The sequence below is a fragment of the Hevea brasiliensis genome, chromosome 4, assembly GCF_030052815.1.
Source record: "Hevea brasiliensis isolate MT/VB/25A 57/8 chromosome 4, ASM3005281v1, whole genome shotgun sequence".
NCBI classification, from domain to species: domain Eukaryota; kingdom Viridiplantae; phylum Streptophyta; class Magnoliopsida; order Malpighiales; family Euphorbiaceae; genus Hevea; species Hevea brasiliensis.
In genome coordinates this window covers 112679795-112701997 of record NC_079496.1, presented here as the reverse complement: position 1 = coordinate 112701997, position 22203 = coordinate 112679795, and the positions used below count along the sequence as shown (strand labels likewise).

The 22203-nt window shown below is 32.0% G+C and overlaps 3 protein-coding genes across 3 annotated transcripts; all 3 read right to left on the bottom strand.

Annotated features, from left to right (window-relative positions):
• Positions 1-1535: 1535 nt before the first annotated feature.
• On the bottom strand, positions 1536-7283 carry LOC110633685 (uncharacterized). The gene is made up of 7 exons (XM_021782401.2): positions 7035-7283; positions 6789-6921; positions 5970-6073; positions 5221-5392; positions 4999-5139; positions 4614-4872; positions 1536-4500 (listed from the first exon to the last, which is right to left on the bottom strand). Exons 1-7 carry the CDS (start codon positions 7064-7066, stop codon positions 1883-1885), a joined length of 3459 nt encoding a protein of 1152 aa, XP_021638093.2. The 5' UTR covers positions 7067-7283; the 3' UTR covers positions 1536-1882.
• Positions 7284-13932: 6649 nt separating this feature from the next.
• On the bottom strand, positions 13933-16999 carry LOC131179328 (probable phospholipase A2 homolog 1). Its single transcript, XM_058145996.1, has 4 exons — positions 16605-16999; positions 16445-16484; positions 16216-16335; positions 13933-14267 (listed from the first exon to the last, which is right to left on the bottom strand). The coding sequence occupies exons 1-4, from the start codon at positions 16716-16718 to the stop codon at positions 14089-14091; spliced, it is 453 nt and encodes a 150-aa protein (XP_058001979.1). The 5' UTR covers positions 16719-16999; the 3' UTR covers positions 13933-14088.
• Positions 17000-17643: 644 nt separating this feature from the next.
• LOC110633705 (uncharacterized) lies at positions 17644-21188 on the bottom strand. The gene is made up of 3 exons (XM_021782428.2): positions 20971-21188; positions 20261-20460; positions 17644-18329 (listed from the first exon to the last, which is right to left on the bottom strand). Exons 2-3 carry the CDS (start codon positions 20440-20442, stop codon positions 18143-18145), a joined length of 369 nt encoding a protein of 122 aa, XP_021638120.2. The 5' UTR covers positions 20443-20460; positions 20971-21188; the 3' UTR covers positions 17644-18142.
• Between the last annotated feature and the right edge of the window lie 1015 nt (positions 21189-22203).

Sequence of the window (22203 nt, the reverse complement as noted above, 5' to 3'; positions counted from 1 at the left end):
AAGAAGATTTTATATCAATGAGTGATGAAGTTTGAAATTATAGTTTTATTAATATAATTCACATTTTTATTGTTTCAGACTTATAAAATAAAGAAAGAATGATCAGAAGTCCATTAGAGAGGTCCTAGTAAAGAATCCACTCAACCTAGGAGTGGTATTCTAATAGAGACGAAGAGAAGAGAATAGAGAAGAGAGAGAGCATAAAGAGAAGGAGGGAAACCCTTTTTCTAGCTATATTCCTTAATATATCTTGAGAAATATTCCTTACGGATATATTCTAAATAAAATAGATATATATTATAAATGATTATTTTATATTGTATCAGTGAGATATTAATCTTAACATTTATTTTTAAAATAGGCTTACTTTATTATTTACTTATGCCATGTAAGGGAAACTTTTTTTTAATTAATTGAATTTCAATTGAAATTGAAACTCATAATTTTTTAATTTCAAAAGTAACTCTAATCACCAAATTAATATCACCAATCATATATTTGAGAGTTTTTTTTATTTTTTTAATAGAATATTACATACTCAAACATTACTCTACCAAATAAATGATATATATTTAGTCACTAAATTAAATTAGACTAAATATTTATTTTAATTTAAGCGAATAAATATAATTACATGATTAATTTTTTTCGCTTATCCAGTTCACTAGTTATATAATTTAAGAACAACTGGTTGATTACTTAATAATATTATTAGTCAATAGCTTTAAGAATTCGCAACCGCACCCAATTTCATATTCCAAATGCAACCTTAGGCGCCATCATAGTTGAATTTCTCCTGTTTTTTACCCTCAAGCAGCCAAAGAATTGAATGATTAATCTATGGAACTGTGATTGTATTTATTAGGCAATCAAATGGTGGAGTAGTTATTCCTTTCAAACCCAACACCTTGCTTTCTTGTTTTAAAATTTCTACTTGCTTGATTCCATTAACAGTGACTCTTAATGCTGGTGAAGGTAGGAGTTGCCCATAGACAAATTATGCAAACAAATAAGTAATTTTTTTTAAAACTAGGCGAAGCCCGTTAGTTCAAGTGCGTGGGAGTGTTGGCGTGAACGTTAATTCAATAAAACAATGCTTGCTCCCACAAGAAATCCCTGGCCAGTGAACTGTTTCATTTTAACAGTTCAGCAATCCCATTGCTGTTCATCGATTCCTGTTCTTATCAAGCAAAGTGCAAACCCAAATCAAACTTTGACAAGAACTAATCAGATTATGGGGACATATCCATGAAGAAGGCATTTCATGGATTGTCATTGTTCTTTTGCAGTGCCCTTGTGAGGTTACTCGTCCAATAGAAAGGCATGTATAGAATAGAATTCCATGCACTGTGGAACTATATTTTCATCAGCAGGTTGCTTCAATTTCTCCCTAAAAAGGCTATTACCATTTCCTATACACACAACCAACCCAACAAAGATTTCTTTTGCAACAGCTAATTGTGCTTATCAGAATCAAAACACAAGCAACACCATGAACCAAGACATTCAGGCATGGGATATGCAAAGCAACTAACTGAAACAACTTGTTATCCACAATCTCATTACAATCAAACATTACGGTATCATTACAGCAACTTAATGCACATATAGCCTCATTTTTGTGATAGAAGACATTGAAATACATCACAAAGTATACAGTCATCCAGCATATGGGAAGACAATTTACATTACATCCCTAGAAATAATCACAGCACCATCGCAGGAAGGGGAAAAGATGTAACTGAAAAACTATAATCCCAGAACTTGTAAACTTTATTCCTTACTCCACTCTTGATGGTAAACCCATAAGGGCAACCAAAAAAAAAAATAATAATAATAATGAACCAGAACAAAACTACCTATCTTCTAAAGTAACTGTATTTTATTGGCGATTTTGTCGGAGAGACAGTAGGTGTGCAGTTAAAGTATCATAGTCGGGAAGTTTTGGGTGCACATGACTGGCCTTATTAAAGGAATTCCCCCTGGAAGGAGTATCAGCCTTTGAACTGGATGTCTTCTTGCTTTCACCGCCACCTGATGATACTGTTCTTGGAGGAGGATTAGATGTTTGCTCCTTGGCTGATGACTTCAGATTTTCCTCTCGTGTGGACCTCTTTGACTCTTGAATCAGCTTAGATGATTCTGCTGATTTACGCTGCTCAAAACTTCCCCGGTTATCTGAATTTTTGGACTGAGGATTATGTTGAGTATCAGTAGTGTAGGAACTTCTAGAGGATGATTCCTTCATTAAGGACCTCTTCGATTGTAAAATTGGCTTAGATATAGCTTGTTCTGTTGATCTACGCTGCTCAGAACTTCCCCAATAACCAGAGCTCTTTTCCTGAGAAGTGGGCTTCACTTGAGCTTCAGCAGTGTAGGAACTCACTGAGGATGATTTGTGTTCCGCAGCATAACCTGGAGTCATTGAAGAATCAGAAGGTACCCTGGACTTCAAATTTCTCTCAGAATTTGAAAGAGGTCTGCTGGTAACAGTCTGTTTTGTTCGTCTAGAAAATCCAGGACCCGAATGAGTTTTGCTCTTTTCAGTCTGTTTAGGAAGATCCTCCTCAGAATCACTATTATCCAAGTCAAAATAGTTCCTTACACCTGATTTTTTGTTCACTTCCACTGCTGCTTTTCGAATGTGTGGCTCTTGCGTCTGTTGTGGAAGTTCCTCATCTGACTCATCATCAATAGCATCAGAATATGGAACTGAGGTTCCTAAGCTTCCTTTTTTATTTATTTTTGGGTGCACCATCTGATTGTATGAATCTTGGACTCCAGAACCAATATCAACCTTGAGGGAAGAAGACTTCTGCTTAAACCTGGTAGAATTATCCTCCTCTGCTTGTTTGGACACTGAAGAACTATCTGATGGATTACTACGGTATGGTGGATGCCTATAACCCTTATTTCGAAGGCCACCTGTCAATATTCCAAAATTCAACTCTTTACCACTTTCCAAACTCGATTCTTTAATAGTTTTAGTATCCTGCAATGTATCCAGTGATTGGTAACTTTGAATATCATCCATGACTGATGAAAACCCTGAAGTTTTTGGATTGTCATCATCATTGGATTTTGATTGAGATTTTGTGAACCTGCGAGAAGTTGGATTGGTATGCAAGTAACCATAATTAAACTTCATATCAGTTTCAGGCCCAACTTCATTTCCCTGGTTTTTGCTGTTGGATCCCGCATTTTCCTTTTCCACAAGTGAAGATCCTACAAAGTGAGGTCTCTCATTCTGGGTTGTCTCAGTGTTACTGCTTATATGTTTATGAGGAAAAGTGCCGGAATATGTATTCCCAACAAGCTTAGACTTATTGAGCTCCTCTTCACTTTCTGAGCTTGGACCATCTGAATCATCAAAAGTCACAGGCAACAATTCATCAGATTGCGAAGGAACTGTATCACTTGTCAAGCCCTCAGAAAATACACTTGTGGTGTGCAAGTCTGATGCAAAAAGAGATTGTGAACCGAACTTTCCTAGTGACTCTTCCATGTTTAGCCTGGAGCTGTTAGCATTTGTATTTGCTAAAAGATGAGGCAATGATTTTCTATCTTCTGACAGGTAATATGAACCAGAATCTTGGCCATTATGTTCACCCTTCTCATCAAGATTAAATTCATCATCATCTGAACCAGAATCATCAAAAACCACAGAACCATTGTCCAATGGGTTTGTTTCTTTGCTATTTCTTTGGAAGTTTCCTTCATCAAAAATAGAAGGCTCCCTTACAGCTTCCTCACTAAATTTCTGGTCACTAAAACTGGATAAGTGATCATCATTAGGAATTTGAGTGTGTGAGGAAACACTGCTAGACTGTCTTCTGATGCTTGCTTCTCCAAAATAACCAAAATTTTCAGATCTCATTCCATCATGCAATTCACTCACAAGTTCTACCTCAGAGTCACTAGACTCTCCCTTTCTATTTGCTTCACCCTTAAGGTCACTCCTCTCTAATTCAGATGAATTCTTCCTAAAATGCCTATCTGCCATTTGAAAATCACTCCCCTGTGTGTAATCATCCACACAACAACTGCTGGATTTAGAGGATTCCAGCTGACTAGGTTTATTAGTGCTCTTAAGATTGTTAAACCTTTCAGCCAATCCCGCCAGGTCATCTTGTTCATTTTCAAAACTCTGTTCATGATTCATGCCAGAATTATTTCTATGAGGGGTATTAGTTACAGGATCTTTGGCAAGATATTCACCTTGCACTCTGGAGCTGCCATATGTTTGAAACCCTTCATCTCTTGATCTGGAAACTGAGGCCTTCCTTGATTCTGTTGGGTGCTGCCTGGTTATCCTTTCTTGGCTTGAAAGTTCTGCAGCAGCCCTGGCAGCCATGCTTGCCCGTTCTGCAGATTCAGCAGCTGCCTGTGCAGCTGCTGTCGCATCCTTGAATTCCATATTCCAACTCTGCATACCCACAGAAAAACCACTTTGTTCTGCAGCAAACGAATGCCTAAATTCTATCTCTTCAGATCCAGTTCCTGTTAGAACCATGAATCCAAGGATTAATTGATGAAGAACAAGACAAAGAACAAGTTTACGTAAGTGTTAAAAAGTAAATCAGTCACAATGTTCATATAAATGGTTGACATACCAATAGATCTTGGATCAAGATTGGATGTCCCTGATGGCATTGCCTGACTAGCACCCACAGCTGGAAAAGGAACATTTTGGGAATGTGGTGATGATTTTGAATTGGATGCATATGAGTTGACAGCGTTTTCATGTTTTTCATAGTAATTGGAAGGAGCTTTGAAATTAGGGTGCCCTTTGTCAAAACTATTTGGTCGCTCTTGGACATTAGCAGCCTCTACATGCATTTTACTGGCCTGCTCAAATGTATTTGGTCCATTCTGCTCAAACAAATGCAAACATTAAGCAAATTCAGCTCCTTTCAAATTTTATGAGCTATTCTGTGCCAGAGCCATAAAAAGCAACATCAAGTGAAAAATGAATGACCATTACTCATTTGATCTTACCAGCAAGTCCTCGTGAGGCTTCATATCTTTCTCTCCAAATGATGTAGGATCCCATTTAACATTATGTTCCTCAGCGATGGCACTCAGAATTTTTATTTTGGTGGGACCATCAGGTGATTTGGCTGACAGTTTTTCCACCAGCTGCAAGAAGACAACCAAAATGATTACCAGCAACAATAAATTATAGAGTCCCACAAATTAACTAATACTGCACAAACTTACCAGGCGGCTGACACCACAATCTGGACGTAGTTCAACAGATGCAGAGACAAATTCTTTCCCATATTTTGCCGTAAAATGCTTCCGGACATCCATCAATTCAGGTATATCCGCACATCTTGGAGATGCAAAAATTACACTTGCGATTGCTTCCTTCAAGTCAATGGGACAATTTCTGGAAATTTCCAAAACAGATCAGTATGCAGAACCATTTATCATAAACCAACAAAATTTAAAAGGAAAAACATTTTTTATCTGGCGCAAGTATAGAATATTCACAAAATATCCTCTTCATAAGATAATTCAAGGATGGATAGATTATGTCAATAATATAGGCCAAAGCAATGTTGATCATATAAAAGCTTTCTCCTCACTCCACAAATGCGTTCCTTAGGGCAAATTTTCAGTTCTTTGGACACCTTTATGAGATACCCATACACCCAAACTAGAAATTCTTGCTGAAATAGAGCAGCCATACACTTAACTAAATTTCATGACTCAGTCCGCAAGAGCAAAGCCAGATAAATTTGATGCCAATAGATCAGGTTGTTAAACCACATGATCACTCAGAAATCCTTCATTGACAAGCACACACTAATACCAGTGAACTGAAGTGATTACTTACTGCTTGACTCATAAAAATACATGTGCACCTATGCATTGAATGACTGATTCTCTAAAATGGACACACCTTATATGGATACAACTTAAAGGATACTAAATTTGTTCAAGATCAAACAAAATTTACATACTTTTGCGACTCAATGATTGGCAAGCGCGCTACAATAAGTTCACAGTATATCTCAATAAGATCATATGCAGCCATTGTCTTCTCTTCCCGAACCACATGCTCAACCTGGAAAGCAAAAAAGAAACTTACATTAACCTAACCAGATGTCATTATCAATGTCTCCAACAGGGGCACCAGCCAATCGCAAATAGAATCATGTATCAGCAAAGAACAAACACCACACATACTTCTCTAGTAAGCAAGCATTTGATTACAAATACTGCAGCAACAAATATTAAGAAAGAGCATTAATATGAACCGTAGCACTGCAGCAACTCTCTAGATCCACTGCAGCAACACTAGACTAATTATCTAATGAGCTCCAAAAACAATATCCTAATCAAACTACTAGTCAAAATGATACAATGCTTGCATAGAATATAATAATACAAGATAAATAAATTTTCATCAAAACTAAAAGCTACGATTTTCTTGCTTGCTTCTTTTGCATCAGGACGCAGAATTGCAAAGTGTTCCGAGCATCTCATTCTACCTGTAATTACTGCCATCCCTAATACAAAATTCATTTTTGGGCCTAAATTTCATTCTAACTTTAAGCACAAAGTCTTGAAAGTAGACAAAATACTTCAAGTCTGGCCTCAAAAGAGCATAACGAACATAGCATGTAGAACAGCACAATACTGTGGAAAACCTCAATTCCTCATTACAAAACGTGGGAGGATCAAGAATCAATATCACTTGTGAACAATATCTATAAAAAAAAGGGAAAAAATAATTAAAAAAAAGCATTAATAGTACTAATACAAATCTTTCCGCGTACCCGAATTCTGGCAGTCTGGTCCTGGCCAGTCTCCAGCAATTGAGCCAATTCCCTCTTCAGCTGTTTCACCTGTGCATCTCTCTTATTCTTCAATAACTTTATGCGCGAAGCCGCTAGCTTCAAAGCCGTTTTGCTGCACGAAATAAATCAATTCAATACACTACCCAAAAACCCACGTAAAATCAAACTGAATAAAGCAGAAAAATTAAAAAAAAAATCGATTCTCTCAAATAAAGAAGAATTTACCATTTCGCCGGCTTGAAGCTCTTGTGAAGCATAGCTCTTCAATAGGCTCTGTTTTTTTCTTTTTTTTTGGACGAATGATAGATTGGAAAAGAGGGAATTTTGATTTGTATATGAGAAGAAGAGATTCTGATCTGCGTGAAATAATTATCAGAGATCTTAAATTGGAAAATAAACAGAGAATTTGAAGCGCAAGGAATCGAAATTTCGCGGAATCTCTTTTGCCATCGATTTTTCGCAATGAAAGAGTCGTCTGCTCGTCTTATTTCCGTTATTAAAGAAACCGCGTTGGTCAAAATCTGGTGTGGTAAGGAACAGCGAAATCAAATCATAGTTCTGACTTTTTACGTTGACCACTTACGGCTGCTGTGCTACCTTTTTCCCCTTTCACTTAAAAATCACCGCGGATCAAATTTTTATGAGTAGTTCATTCGATCGAATTTTAACATAATAGAATTAAATAGTATATAATTAAATTTAAAATAAATTTAAATTAAATTTAAATTTTATATTTTAAGTATTCATTATCTAAGATTATTTATATAAATATTTAATTAAATATAAAATATATATATATATTTATAATAATATTTATAAATTTTTATATTTTTTATTTTATATAAAATAAAATTAAATATTTTATTAAATTATCAAATTTTTTAAAATATAAATTACTAATAAAAATAATTTTTTATATAACTTATTAATTAAAATATATAAAATTAAATAAATTTTAATATTTTTTAAATAATAATGATTAGATTTAAAATAAATTTAAATAATTAAAAATAAAATTTAATTAAATTTATGATAAATTTAAATTTTAAGAGCATTAATTATATTAGAAATTGAACATGACATTTTCAGAATCACCCTGTCCGTTGCCATTTACGCTTTTGCTTTAAGGTCTGTTAAAGAGGGTTCCACTTCTTCTAGTCTGTTCATCCTGCGGCTGAAAATAATGATATCACGATTAACAATTCTATGTTGTGAAAGTATGATAGTAGAGCCCTGTAAAAAATGGACCTTGACCTTTCTTGTGAAAATTAAAAATTGACGATTTCTAGGCAGAAATGATTATTTTGGAAAATTTTAAAATAAATTTGAATTTGTTAAATAAAAGTTAAATTTAATTAACAAAAGGTGAAATTTTCATACTTTTTAATCTAAATTAATCTCGTTAAATTTAATCACTATTTACTATCTTTTTCCTTTTTTTTCACACAGTAATTTACCTGTTAATTATGATGACATTTGAACAGCATTATTGTAATCGTAAATATATAAAAAAAAATTAAGTGCTAGCTTTATTATGGCCCTATTTAATAATAATTTTTAAAATAATATTAATATTAATTAAAATATTATCTCTTTTATTTATAATATTTAATAATATAATATTTAAATATTAAAAAATAATTTATGAAAAATTAACATATTTAATTTTTAGATATTAAAAAAATATTTTAATTAAAATTAATAAAATATCTCATTATTTTAATATTTAATATCTAATTTAATTTTTATTTTTATTAAATATTTTTACTTTAAATTATTATATATATAATTAATTTAATATTTTTATTTGATAATTATTAAAATAATTAATAATTATTAAAATCGCGAATATGTATAATCTAATAGTTAAAAGTTATTAAATGGTTAAACCTAGTTGGGCGTCAGACATAAAAGGACGTCGACCCATCAAAGCCACAGGGCAACGTCGACGTCTGAAATCAAATCATCAACGGCACTGCATTTATCATGGATTACACGCGTTCATCTGTTTCATTTTTGAATGATTTTGTGGCCAATCGTTAAACCCACTTGGGCCCACCGTTGTGCCTCTCGAAAGCAAAACCACGTCGTCTCGTGTCCATCTTCAACGTCAAGGTTTTATTATTGAAAATTAAACAGAAAAAAAAAAATATCATCGACTATTTAAGAGATTAATTCAACAACCACCAAACCCCATTTGATAATAATTTTTAAAATGATATCTAATATTTTATTAAAATAAAAATATTATTTTTTTTATTTATATTATTTAATAATATAATATTTATATTAATTATTCTTTCTAAATTTTAGAAATTAAATAAATATTTTAATTATAATTAATAATATTATATTATTATTTTTTTTAATAAATAATTACTCATTAATAGCTACTTAAAATAATTAATATTAATAAATAAAATTTTAATATTTAATAATTCACAATAAATAAAAATAACTTTCAATTATTAAAACGATTAACGTCATTAGAGCAGTTAATATTAAAATGATTTATGTACTATACAACAAAAATAATTCAGAATAAAGCTAAATTCCTTCATTTTATAATATTAGTTTTCTTTATTCTGCCTCGTATTGAGCTAATCTGATCATGATTAATTTAAAAATGAAATTAAATTGATTTAATTTAAAATTCAAATTAAATAAAAATTAATTAAAATGAAATTAATTAAAATCAATCTTAAGTCAGATCATTCAAATCTAATACATTGTTATTATTAGTATATAGAGTTTATTCAAATTTAATTCATGATACAACCAAAAACTATTTTGTAACTCACAAATTTTGGCTGCAATTCACATCTATTTATATGATTATATAAAAGCAAAGGAAAATAGTATTTTTCTCTCTTATACTTATATTTTCTATGAGTTTTAAATATATTTTTTAATTTTCACAAAAGTGTAAAAAAAAAGACAATTTTCTCACTCATATTTGACAACCTTTAATTAAGAGAAATAAATAAATTTTAATTTAAATTGACTTATTTATTATTTGATAACTCCTACTTTTTAATTAATTTTCTTTATTCTATTTGGACTTTACACTTTTTTTTTTCTTCATAATTCTTCAAATTATGTTTATGGAATTTTTTTTTTCTTTGTTAGATTATTTTTCTGTAATTTTTCTCTTAATTATATTATAAATTATTTTATGTATAATGTGAATCATTAGAGAAAAATATATTTTAAAAATTATAAATAATGCATAATACAAAACATGTACATTATATTGGAAAATTAAAAAGATAGACAACACTATAATAACCGATTTAATCTCAATTTAATTTTACTTTCAAATCTTACATTTTATCAATTTTTTGATTGTCTCTTTATTTTTTAGTTTTATATTATCTATTTTTATATATTTTAATTATATCAATTAACATATTATTCAGATTTTAAAAGTGACAAAAATCACAATAGACGATTTGCATTGCCATTTTGGGTTATTTTATAGGATGTTGAGGTGCATGCTGCTTTATTTATGCATACGGTAACTGGACTGTCAAAAAGATTGTATTTTTCAATAATAAATGAATATCATTTCAATAGACTTAAAAAAGCTACAAGGGTTGCACTTAAACGGGGGAAACCAAAGGGGTACTTGAACGATCTATCTGCCTTTGTATGAACTTGCTAAAGATAATTGTCTAACAGATTTTTAAATAACTCTCATGCTAATAAGTATGTCAACTCTTATTTAAATTTCTGCATTATGACATCTCATTTTCTTTTTTTCTTATATTTTCTAATACTATTTAGAATTTCTTAGGATTTTAATTTTAAATGTAAAATTGATATTTGACAACAATTCTAAACTCTTAGAATTCCAATTTATGAAAATTGAAGTTTGAAATAGTTGTTGTATAAGCAATGAATATTTTAAATAGAGATAAAATTAAATTTGTCTAATAGTCTTTCAGTTAATGAAAGTTTATAGTATAAGATTTTACTTAATAAATTACAGTATATAATTTTTCAATATTTCTAATGAAAGACAATAAATTTTATTCTTAAAGTGCATAATTTATCACTGTTTTCATATATTTAAAATCAATTAAACACTTTAATGGTAAAAAAATTATTGCAATAACTTTTTATCATCAAAATTGTGGTGAACAATGTTGTATTATTATTAATGTAAATAATTTTTATATTATTTATCACTTCTATTATCAGAAAAAGTTGTTTTTTATTCATATGGAAATATTTCGGATGGCTAAGTTTTTCTTACTCATGAATTTATGAATTTTAAACCTACTTTTCTATTTTTAAGTATTCTTTGAGTTCTTTTTTTTTTCTATGTTATGATGGATCTATTAATACATTTGTTTTAAATTTAAAAATTAATATTTATTTATAATTAATTTATATTTTGAATGCTTAATATTTAAAAATTTAAATATATAAAATATACTCAACAAATATACACTTAAACTAATTTATTAAATTATTTTCACAATATCCAAACTTTTAATGATGAAAATAATATTTGATGTAAATAAAAAATATCTTTATCAATATAATTACTTTTTTATATAAAAAAATTAAATTAAATTAAATTATTAATAATGTAACCCTTTGCGCGGACATAGTACTAGTTGAACAATCTAGAACAAGGAACAAACTAGAAACTTTTATTCAAAAAAGTATGCAAAAGCCATTACGTGCGCGCTCATTTATTGAATTTTATTTATTTCCTTCGGTATGAAGCTTTCATTTGATTATCCAAGAAGAATACCTGACAGGTGCAATTACTTGTCCACAAGTAACAATAGATGCTTTTTGGAATGTGATTGTAAATAATATTATAATAGGACAACCTAATACAGGAGAATTATTCACCTTCATGTCTGTGTTACCAGTTGGAAGGAAAAATAACAAACAGAGATCTCTACTACCAGGGAATTAGAAGACGTTCAAATACAAGAAGGGAAAACTTTCCCACACAAAGGAAATCATAGAAAACTCTTGTCATGTGCAAAAGCTAGCCTAAGATCACGGTACCCCAGCGAAAAAAAAAAAAAAATCCTACGTATACATAAATTTATCCATATATAAGGTAGACAGTTATTCTAATGATGCTACTACATGATACTTTTACTCTCTCTATATATATTTTATGTTTTATTTTACTTTTTATTTATATATTTTTTCCAATTATTTGGATATTAATGTAATTACATGCTAATAATTATTTCTTTTAACATTATACATATTAATGAAAATATATTAATATTATTTGAATATTTAAAAAATTACATTAATTTTTTAACTCATTAATATTTATGTCATTTTAAGTAGTTAAATATTAATATTAAGGAATTAAATTAATAATTATTCTATTTAAATATTAAAATTTATAAAAATAATATTTAACTCTTAATTTTTTAACACTAGCCAAGGAAAGTAAGTTCACATCCTTGCATAGAATCATCATTCCACATTTCAATTTGAGAGATTTATAATTTATCTCTGCATATTGTCATTCATTTTTTATAAGTCAATTCCTACATTTTGAAAAACTCATTAAAACGTTAACGTCTTTTGCCACCGTTAAACTAAAAGGTTATTCCATCCAATTTCAATCAATTTTGCCATTAAATCAGACGAGAGATAAAATTCTTAAAATCCATAACTACCCAACACCCAATTAACATTTTTGTTTTTTTTCCTTTTGTTCACTGTTTCTCTTTCTTCCATTCCAATTCACAAATATCCAATATTCATAGATACCCATTAGAGATACCATCGCAGCTCTCCTCCACTCAAGCCACAACGCTACCACAAATCCAACAAAACCCGAGACCCATCCCCACCATCCAAAATAACACAGAACGGCTGCTATCCACCCTTGTTCTTGTCATCTTTTGTCAGGTGCTTGGTCTTTTGCTTCGCGGTAATGGGAGACAAAAGTTTCAAGTTGAGAGAGGGTGACTTAGAACAACAACTCATGAGATTGCAGTCACCAAAGCTATTTTGGAGTGAAATCGTTGAGTTAGAATGAGACACAATTGATTTCATGGTGGAAAACTAGTTAGTCGATGCCGCACAAAGCCCATTGCCCATTCAGGCATATTTCCTCTCTACAAACTAACAATGCTTCTCTCCTTAAAGCATAAACCTAGCGTCGGACCTCTCAATTCTCTCAACACCTTTCAACATGGTGAGCGAGATGAGACTGAGTCAATGGAGTTGAAACGAGTGAGTTGGGTTTGTTGGTATGTGTGGTTGTTATATAGGAGTGTTTTGAGAGAAATGATAAGAAAGAAGAGAATCTGTGGGTTTGTGGGCATGCATTGGTAAGCAAGGTTTGGATTGTTTGATTATGCTAAGGAGATTGTTTAGTAAATGAGTACATGAAATGCTATCTCTATGAATACATTGATGGTCATATGGGCAAGGAAGAGATGAGGAGAAGCTGCTTCATTCATAGAGGGAAGAAAATGCGGGAAGGTTTACAGATATGGGGAAAGAGATTTTAGTGATTTTAGTCTTTTTTCAGTACTTCAGCAGCAAAATAATAGAAAATGGATGGAAAGACCATTTAGTTAATGGTGGCAAAGGACAATGACGTTCTAGTGAGTTTTTCAAAATACATAGACTGGCTTGTAAATAATGGCAATATGTAGATATTAAATTATAAATCTCCCTTTCAATATTCCTTTTTGTCATCATATCCTCATAGTTTCAATATCTGCTCCAGAGCAAAAATAAAGTGCATATGCTGAATTTATATACCATATGCATTCAATATCCCAAGGAAAAGGCTTCACCATGTAAACAGATAATTTTCAAGTACTATTTTCAGGATCACTTAAAGCATTAAAGCTATTATAGGATTGCTATTTAAAATGGTTGTTCACTTTCCTAGTAAGACTACTTGTGTCCTTCAGCCATTGATGGCTACCCCTTTGTGATGAACCTAATAAGTGGGCTAGTTGTTGGTGATACCAAAACCAGAAGACTATACCATGAAAAATTAATGATTAAAGTTGTAAGAATTTTGAAAGATGAGAAGCTAAACTGTCAAACATGATCTAGATAATAGATTTAGGCAAGAAAAATTTAAATTTGTGATTTTGGAAATGAGAATCCATTGAAAAAAATTAGAGTATAATTTCTGTATTCAGAACTGGTAGGCTAACAAAAAATCATGGAGAAAGAAAACCAATGTCCATAATTCTTGAAAGAAGTCATTTTGCTTAGTGAAAAAATGAGTAAAATAGCACAGGTAATGCACTTCACAGAGAAATCAGAGTTCAGTCTTTGGACTACCTAACTGGCTCAGCAAAATTGCCATATCCATACCCTGTACCATAGTAGGTACAGCTGTCTCATAAGGGCAATCCCGAGAAAAACCAACCTTTCCAGATTTCTTCACTTTCTTTATGCAGCTCTTGAACTTTTCATGGCACTTAATACTCATTAAACCTGAAAAAAAGTATTACTACTCGTTAAATTAAACTAGGAAGAGAAACTACACATTTGATATAAACATTCCCAGTACAATGTTAATTATTAGCTACCTAGACAAAACAGACACAATAACATATAAAAGAACAGGCAAGTAACAGTTGTTCTGTGCTCTGACAAACTATTGGACTACATAACAGACATTATCACATTTCTACTTTCTTCATATTACTACCAAGTTTAGATCACATAACAAGGCTAAGATCATGAAACCTATGTGAGTAGATAGATATGGTATAGTATAATTGTTAGAATTATGACTCAAAATCCTAATGGGATTTCAAGAGAGATCTTTTCCTAATTTGAGTGGGAGAAATATTACTTAATAGGATGGAGGAATATTTCCTATAATGAGTAGAACTCTTATTTTAGTGTTATTTCTAAATTGAGTAGGACTCCTAATCAGATAAGATTGAGAGAATTAACATTATAAATAGGAGAATGATGGAAAAAGTTATTTGACTTTTGCCCATTAAAGAAAATGATTTTCAGCTCATGGAGTGAAGTTGTCGTCCATTGTAGAGAGGGGCCTTGCCAATTGCTGTGGATTTGGCTCAGCCCATTGATGAGCCCATTGATGAGGGGCTTTTGCCCATTGCAGTGGAAATAGGTTTCGGCCTAAGGTGGAGTAAGGACATAGAATTCGAGAAGAAGGTATTCTTGTCGATTGATGAGAGGGCTCTTGCCCATATAGTTGAAAACAACCTTTGTGGTGTAGTATTATAATAGTAAATAAATTGGGTTATGTATAGAGGAGACTAAGAGAGACTAACTTATATATTTACTATGAGCAGTTTAATGTTGTATGGGTTCTCTTGGGTGTAATTGGGTTTATGGATAGTATAATTTTGAGCTTATAATAATGATTTATTTATTGATGATAGTGGAAGATGGTATGCCTGTGGATGTAGCCCTATGTGAGAGAGTGAACCACGTAAATATTAGTATTTTGTGTATTTGCTTTGTTTTTTTGCAATTTACACGTTTCTGCAGTGTACAACAATAATCATATAGAGCTAGAATTCATTTTCTTATTGCTTGGAATAAATCAGAAGCAAACAATATTGATAATTTTGGCGAAGTTCAAAAAGGTGCCAGGTAAATGTAAAGGGTTCATTTGGACAGAAGCAAATAATATTATTATTATATTTGAAATTATAATTTTTACACTTGAAATGAAAAAATCCATATCCATATTCATTTCAAATGCACACCCATCCAAATGGACCCTAAAAAATTGACAACAGCAAATTGAAAGATAAATTTAAGTGAACCAGAAACGTAGAATTCATTTCTAGTGGATAATTGTATTTAGTATGATACAACTTAAAATGTGAAATTTAATTAAATTTCATATAATTTATGTTTAGAATAATTTTATAGTTGAAATTCATTTATCTTTAATATAATTTATTATAACCAAAAAAAAAAAATCCCCACTTCCTAAAGCTTATCCTTATTATATAATTTAGAATTGTTATTTTTATTATTAAAATACCCTCAACATTTTTTTTTTGTAATGAATAAGTTTATTTAAATATGTTCAAATTAAGTTTAGTATTTAATTTCAAAATATTTACTTCAAATATTGTGTGTGTGAGAAAGAAAGTGTACAAGAAAGACATAATATGATATGATATGATTGTGTTAATCTTACGGAATTCATTTGAAATTCTACCTATTTTGATAAAATTTATGTTCAATTTTATAGAATTAAATTGAGGAATTGAAATCAATACTTTTCTTTTCAAATCAAACATGTAAAACTTGTAATTCAATTAAATTTCATAAAATTTTGTGAAATTCATTTGAATTCAAACCAAACGGGAATTCATTGGAATCAAATTTTCTAGAATCCATTCAAGGGCAATATCCTCAAATATGTAACTGGCAGGATATTTCATACCTTTCTTTTCAACGCACTCGTCATGAATCTTGCAACAGGCGTCCAGGTCGTCACATGGTTTCTCCCCAGGACAGCCAGTCCACCCTACTCCACAGTACTTTCCGTATCTAATCCCGACCGCTAAATTTCCAGCATTGGCCAACAAACAAAAGAAAATATCAATTACATGAATAGGCACAAAGAGAGATGAATTTTTACACTGAATGAGATGACAATTTCCATGGCTTACAATTACAGTTCTCTGCAACGCAAGTTCTACTGCATTTCACCTGTAATTAATAGAAAATCGTGAGATCCAAGCAACAAATATTATTATTATTTTAGATTTCATGCATTCACCAGGTAAGGAAACGGATATTGAGGATAGGAAGTTAGGAACGAGAACTGACCTGAGAATCGTTTTTAGCGGAGTCGGCGAAGACGGAGAGAAAGATGAAAACGATGGCGAATGTTACTACTGCCGCGGCTCGAGTTCTAACAGGAACAAACGAATCGAGCAGCATCCTTTCCCCCTGCTGTATTGATTTTGGCTCCTGAAAGTTGCTTCTTCTTGTCCGCGTGTAGGTTTCTTACTCGAACGAAATTCGTTGATCAGCAATGGGATGACGCTGTTTCGTCGAATCAGCAAATGCCTTGTCAGCACAAGCGGGTGTACAGTGCAGCCAATGCCAATTCGCCCTGCGGACCTGGACCTTGAGCAGTTATTGGGCGCGCTCAGAGAAAAACCCGAAATCATTGGACTAAAGGCCCAGAGAGTTGAAGCTCAAAAGGCCATTTATATTATCTCAGAGAACGACGCATTAGGATTAATGGATTTATATTAGCTCAGTCAATTGAAGCTCAAAAGCCAACATAGGCATCGGTAGTCCTATATAATCCAGGGAAATTTTTGAGATCCACGGTTATCATGAATGCATCATGCCATGAGAACACAATCTCAGCGCCATGGCTCATTATCATGCCATGAGAACACAATCTCAGCAGAACCACGCACCGAATAAGATTTGAGCATCTACCAGTCCCTGACAACCGGTAAGCTTACTTCTAAAGTTGCAATTCAGTACCAAGCTAAATTATGCAGGGAGAATTGGCTAAAACTGCATTCACTTCTATGGATGTATTAGTACCAGTAGCAAAGCCGATGAAAGACTAACTTTGATTGTTTATTAAAGATGTCAGCATCAGATAAATTTCAACACTGAAAAAAATAAAAAAAAAACAACAGCAACTTGATTCACAAACACATCATACATAATTACATATGCTCAGCTAGTCTACACAAAATATATAGCAAATTGGCATTTCTCCACCTCATAAGTTAGAACCCTGCTTGAGGGGATTCAATACCAAATAGGCATTCCCAATTAAGCTAGTTCACCTCATTAATAGTTAATTCATCTCACCCAGTATAATAATTCATCGCCATGATTGACAGTAAAGGAAATAATGCATTAAAGCCATTTCCATTATAGAATGGAGGTTACACTTGGCGAAAGTGGAAGTTTGACTACAGTAAAAATGCAACATCAATGCAGCCAACAGTAGCACTGCTACTGCAATAACATGATTGAATGGTTACAATCCACTGTTCCTATTACTTGGCCTTTTTTTTGACAGGACCATCATTAAATGTTTAAACATTGAGCATGATCAAGTAGAAGGCAAGCCATAGAAAAACTTGTAGCATTATCATCATTCATGAGTAAAGATGAACTTTAACAAAGTTAATCGATCGTCAGTAACATCCTAAGCAGCTTCAAATGTAAAATTATTGAGGCAATCACAGTAACCCACTGATTTCCCAGCTTCAAAAATTTTGCAGAAAAACAAAAATTTGCAAGTAAAGTGCTTGCGATTCAATCGCTCAAAGGACAACAGAAGCTCACATATTCAATCCCGTGAAACACATTATATGAAGCTCTTCTTCTCAAGGATAGTAACCAGTGAAAGTAAATCCCCTTCCCACAATCTCACCAGCACAATACCAAGCAAAGCACTCCAGCCCAAACAAAGCAGCAATGCCAGCATCTTCGACTTTCAGCTCCTGTCTATTCTTCCATAAATTCTTCACATAGTCAAGTTCCTTCCAAAATGATTCACAACGATTGGGAATACTGTACCAAAGAAAAATAAAAGAAATGTCAAGAAACAAATTAATATAAAAATTTTAAGTCGTCCACTTTGATATTTTCCACTAGTACATTAGTAAATAAGTAAATGCGAGAGACACTCAGCGCTCAGGCTTAATCACCAATCATTTCAATAAAAGGCAACTGATGAGTCTTTATAAAAGGCAAAACTTAACTCAATTAGCAATGGAAATGCAACTTGAAAAGGGTACAGTTGGTAAAAACACATCAATATCAACAGAAATGCTCTAAGGTTGAAAAAAAAAATAATATTAATCTCCTTGGATAATTCTCAAAAAATGCAAGAAACAATCATTCTATTTGATCCTAACACAAATTTTCAAAAGTTGATTACCAAGGCAGCAGAGTTTGACTCTATTCACTATTTTTCTTTTCCCATATAAATCAAAATCCAGCCTTCTCCAAGACATCAGCATCATCCAATATGAATCACTGTGGCTCTAAGGTCTTAGAGCCAAGTATGAAATGCCATCAAAACTGAACTTCTTTCTCCTTTTCTGAACAACAGTAAAATGGAACTCCACTAGATCAGAAGCCACTTAATCGATGAGATGCTAACCTAGTCCAACACACACTAAGGGACATTTATATAACGCTGAACTTCAAAAATTATGAAAATGCAATCCATGGAAAACTTTATTTAACATGTGATGAAAAATAATAACCAAATTATCAATTATAAATACAATTGCACTACAAAATTAAACTAGGCTTCTAAGTCTTAGACGCTATTCAAGTCCTACTGAGATTGTGAGAGCCTGATACTAGAAAAGAAGATAAGAGTTTCCATTTGGTTTGTAACTATTCCAACCCAAAAAAATATACAAAATCTTTCTTTGGCTTCAACACTTGTAACAATGTCAAGTATGAGAATGTCAATGCAATATATGATTGTGATTGAGGTGCCAACACGGGTGGGTTCATATCTATAGGGACATTTTCAGTTGTTTGCAGATGTAACTAGAGCACCGATAAGAGGCCCACCCTCAACGAAGATGGCAAATTAATGATGATGGAAACTAAAAAGAAATAATGTTATAGATAAATTTATACATCCAATTTGAAAAATACCATAACCCTACTTGATTGATAAAATTTAAAAAACAGAGAACCATTTTGTACTGCCAAATATTTTCTAAAAATACCCTCATAAGAAACACTAGATGTAAAACAACTTATTGGATTGATTGAAAATTTGCTCATAAAGAATCTGGATGATGTTAAGGCGATTGAGCTTGCAATGAAAAAGTCAATGCACACTCTTCATCCAAAAAGATAACAGAATGACACTTAGCAGAGAAGGCACTTTTTCTTTATGCAGTAATATCTTTCAACCAAACTTTTCAATAACTAGTTTTCTACAACTCAAATACAGAAATACTATGAATGGCCAATGAAATCTGATCAAACCCAACCATAAATCCATAACCGAAAAGAATTCCATGTGCTCAGGAATTTCATTTTCACCAAACAGCTTAAATCACAAACCGTATGCTTCGCTCTTTGTTTATCAATGAGGTTCTGGATAAAGACATAGAAAACATTTCAAAATTTACATAACAATAGTTGCATATATTAATCTAACAAAAAAATGATACATCCATTCTTCAGCAAGAAGTGTCATACTTGGCTAGCACATCCAGTCAACGATAATGCAAATCTTCACTTTAAGGTGAGGAAAAACATAAAATCCATACATCAAGTCCTCCAATGCGAGTAACTCTCCATTCATATCACAGTTAAATTTTTTTAAGGAGGAGTAAGAGGAGAAAACCATTCATCAGCAACATTGAATTCCATGATAACAAGGGTACAAGAAGTAAAAACCAAGCAAGACGAAACCATTCATCAGCAACATTGAATTCCAAGATAACAAGGGTACAAGAAGTAAAAACCTAGAAAGTCGAGTGTAGAACAACTGCTTTGACAACAAGTTGCACTTCTCAACAGTGGGAGGTTCCTGAATATATTGCTTATTCTGCTCCAACAACTGCTTGTAGTAGGCAGTTCCATGCTTAGACACAAACTTAGAAGCTTCACGTGCCTTGGACTGCAACTGCTGCAACTTGGACGCCATCAATTCCAAAAACTAAGCCTAAAACCGTACCAAAAAAAAAATCAAATTCAGTAACCATAAATTCAGATTAAAAAAAAAACTACTCAAAAACAAAGACCCGTAAGTCACCCATAAAACAGGAATTCTAGAAAATTCAACTAAGCATATGATAATGCAACACAAGCAGTAACGGGATTCCTCCATCAGAAAACAGCCAATTAGGCAGACCCAATTAACTAATCACAAGAAAATGACGCATCCATATAATTTCGCAAACTATTTGCATCAAAAGAAGCTCCAAATCAAACTTAAACCTTAATTGCTATCATTAACGAGGATAAGCAACAAGCACGGGATAAAAGCACAAACGCCAACGGATCAAAACCCTAGCTACAATATGCAAGACCATGCATATAAGCATCTAACACAATAGAAACAAGTAAATAGAGCAACCAAACAAAATCTGATGGGGAAAAAAAGGCTGATTTTAAGTACAACCGAGTAATCTCAGAAATCGAAGCAAAGAAAGTGAATAGAAAAAGGATTTACCTAAGAAGGAAAATGGAGAAAGCGTCAATGAAGGCGGCAAAGAGACTGAACAGCACGGTCTTTGCTTCCCTCGCCGCTTACCTTTACTGCGGAATGCGAGGGAGAGAGAGTGAGACAGACGGACGGGTTGGATTCAGTTGTTTTACCTTTCTTGGGTGCCGTCACGGTCCAATTTCAAATCTGATTTCTGATTTTAGTCCGATTAATTCCCTATAATTTTGATTTGGTAAAAATGTCAAAGAAGCCCCTATAGTTTCAATCGAGCGCGGAATAAGTCCAAAATCAAGTATTTAATCATATAAGGACAGAATTTTTTAATTAAAGCCAAATAAACCAATTGTTTGAAAGAAAAAATAAAATACTATTTTCTCAAAATATTTAATAATAAAATGTTAAAAATAATAATTTAATATTAAATGGTTTTTATTGATATATTTTTTAATTTTATTTTCATTAAAAATAATAAATAATTTTAATATTTAAAATTGAGAAATAATATTTTATTATTAAAAAAAATTATTCGGTAATAATTTATTTAGCCTTAATTAGAAAGTATAATGATTTATTTACTCAAAAATTTAATTTTAAACTTATTTGATCATCGACTAAAAACATATGAGCTTAATTTTTTTCATTTAATTTTGATGACAGTAGTTTTAGTTTGAGTTATACATACATATATCTATTGGCAAAAGTAAAAGAAAAGCATCAAGTTTTGAGTGATTCGATGCCGGAGACGACCAGATCGATGCTCCAAGTTCACAAGTTGCAAGTCGGCTTGCTGTTGAGTTTCCCAAAGAAAAATAGCTTGTTGTCATCATTCACAGGGTTTATAGTGATCGCAAGTTTGGATACAAACGTGAATTGAAGAAGTTCGAGATGCTGGGTGTGAGATTAATTAGAAAAATGCAGAGCTGTGATAGCAATAACAAGACAATGTCATATCAATAAGTAGAAGAAATAGCGAGAGAAGCATTGCATGAAGGATGGGAGCTGTTGTAACGGAATGCATGAGCTGTCATTCTGTTGTGGGTTTGTTGCATTGTTGTAACTGTTCTTGGGTCTTGTTAAATAGGCTCAAGTAATTGTAGAGAAGTCATGTGTGAGTATTCATGAAGTTATTCTTTCTCTCTTTAATCTTTCTTGATTTCTTCTTCTTCCTTATGTACTTCTCTTTCTAGTTCAATAAAACCTCAGTTTGCATCATTTGATATTAGAGCTCACAATTCTCAG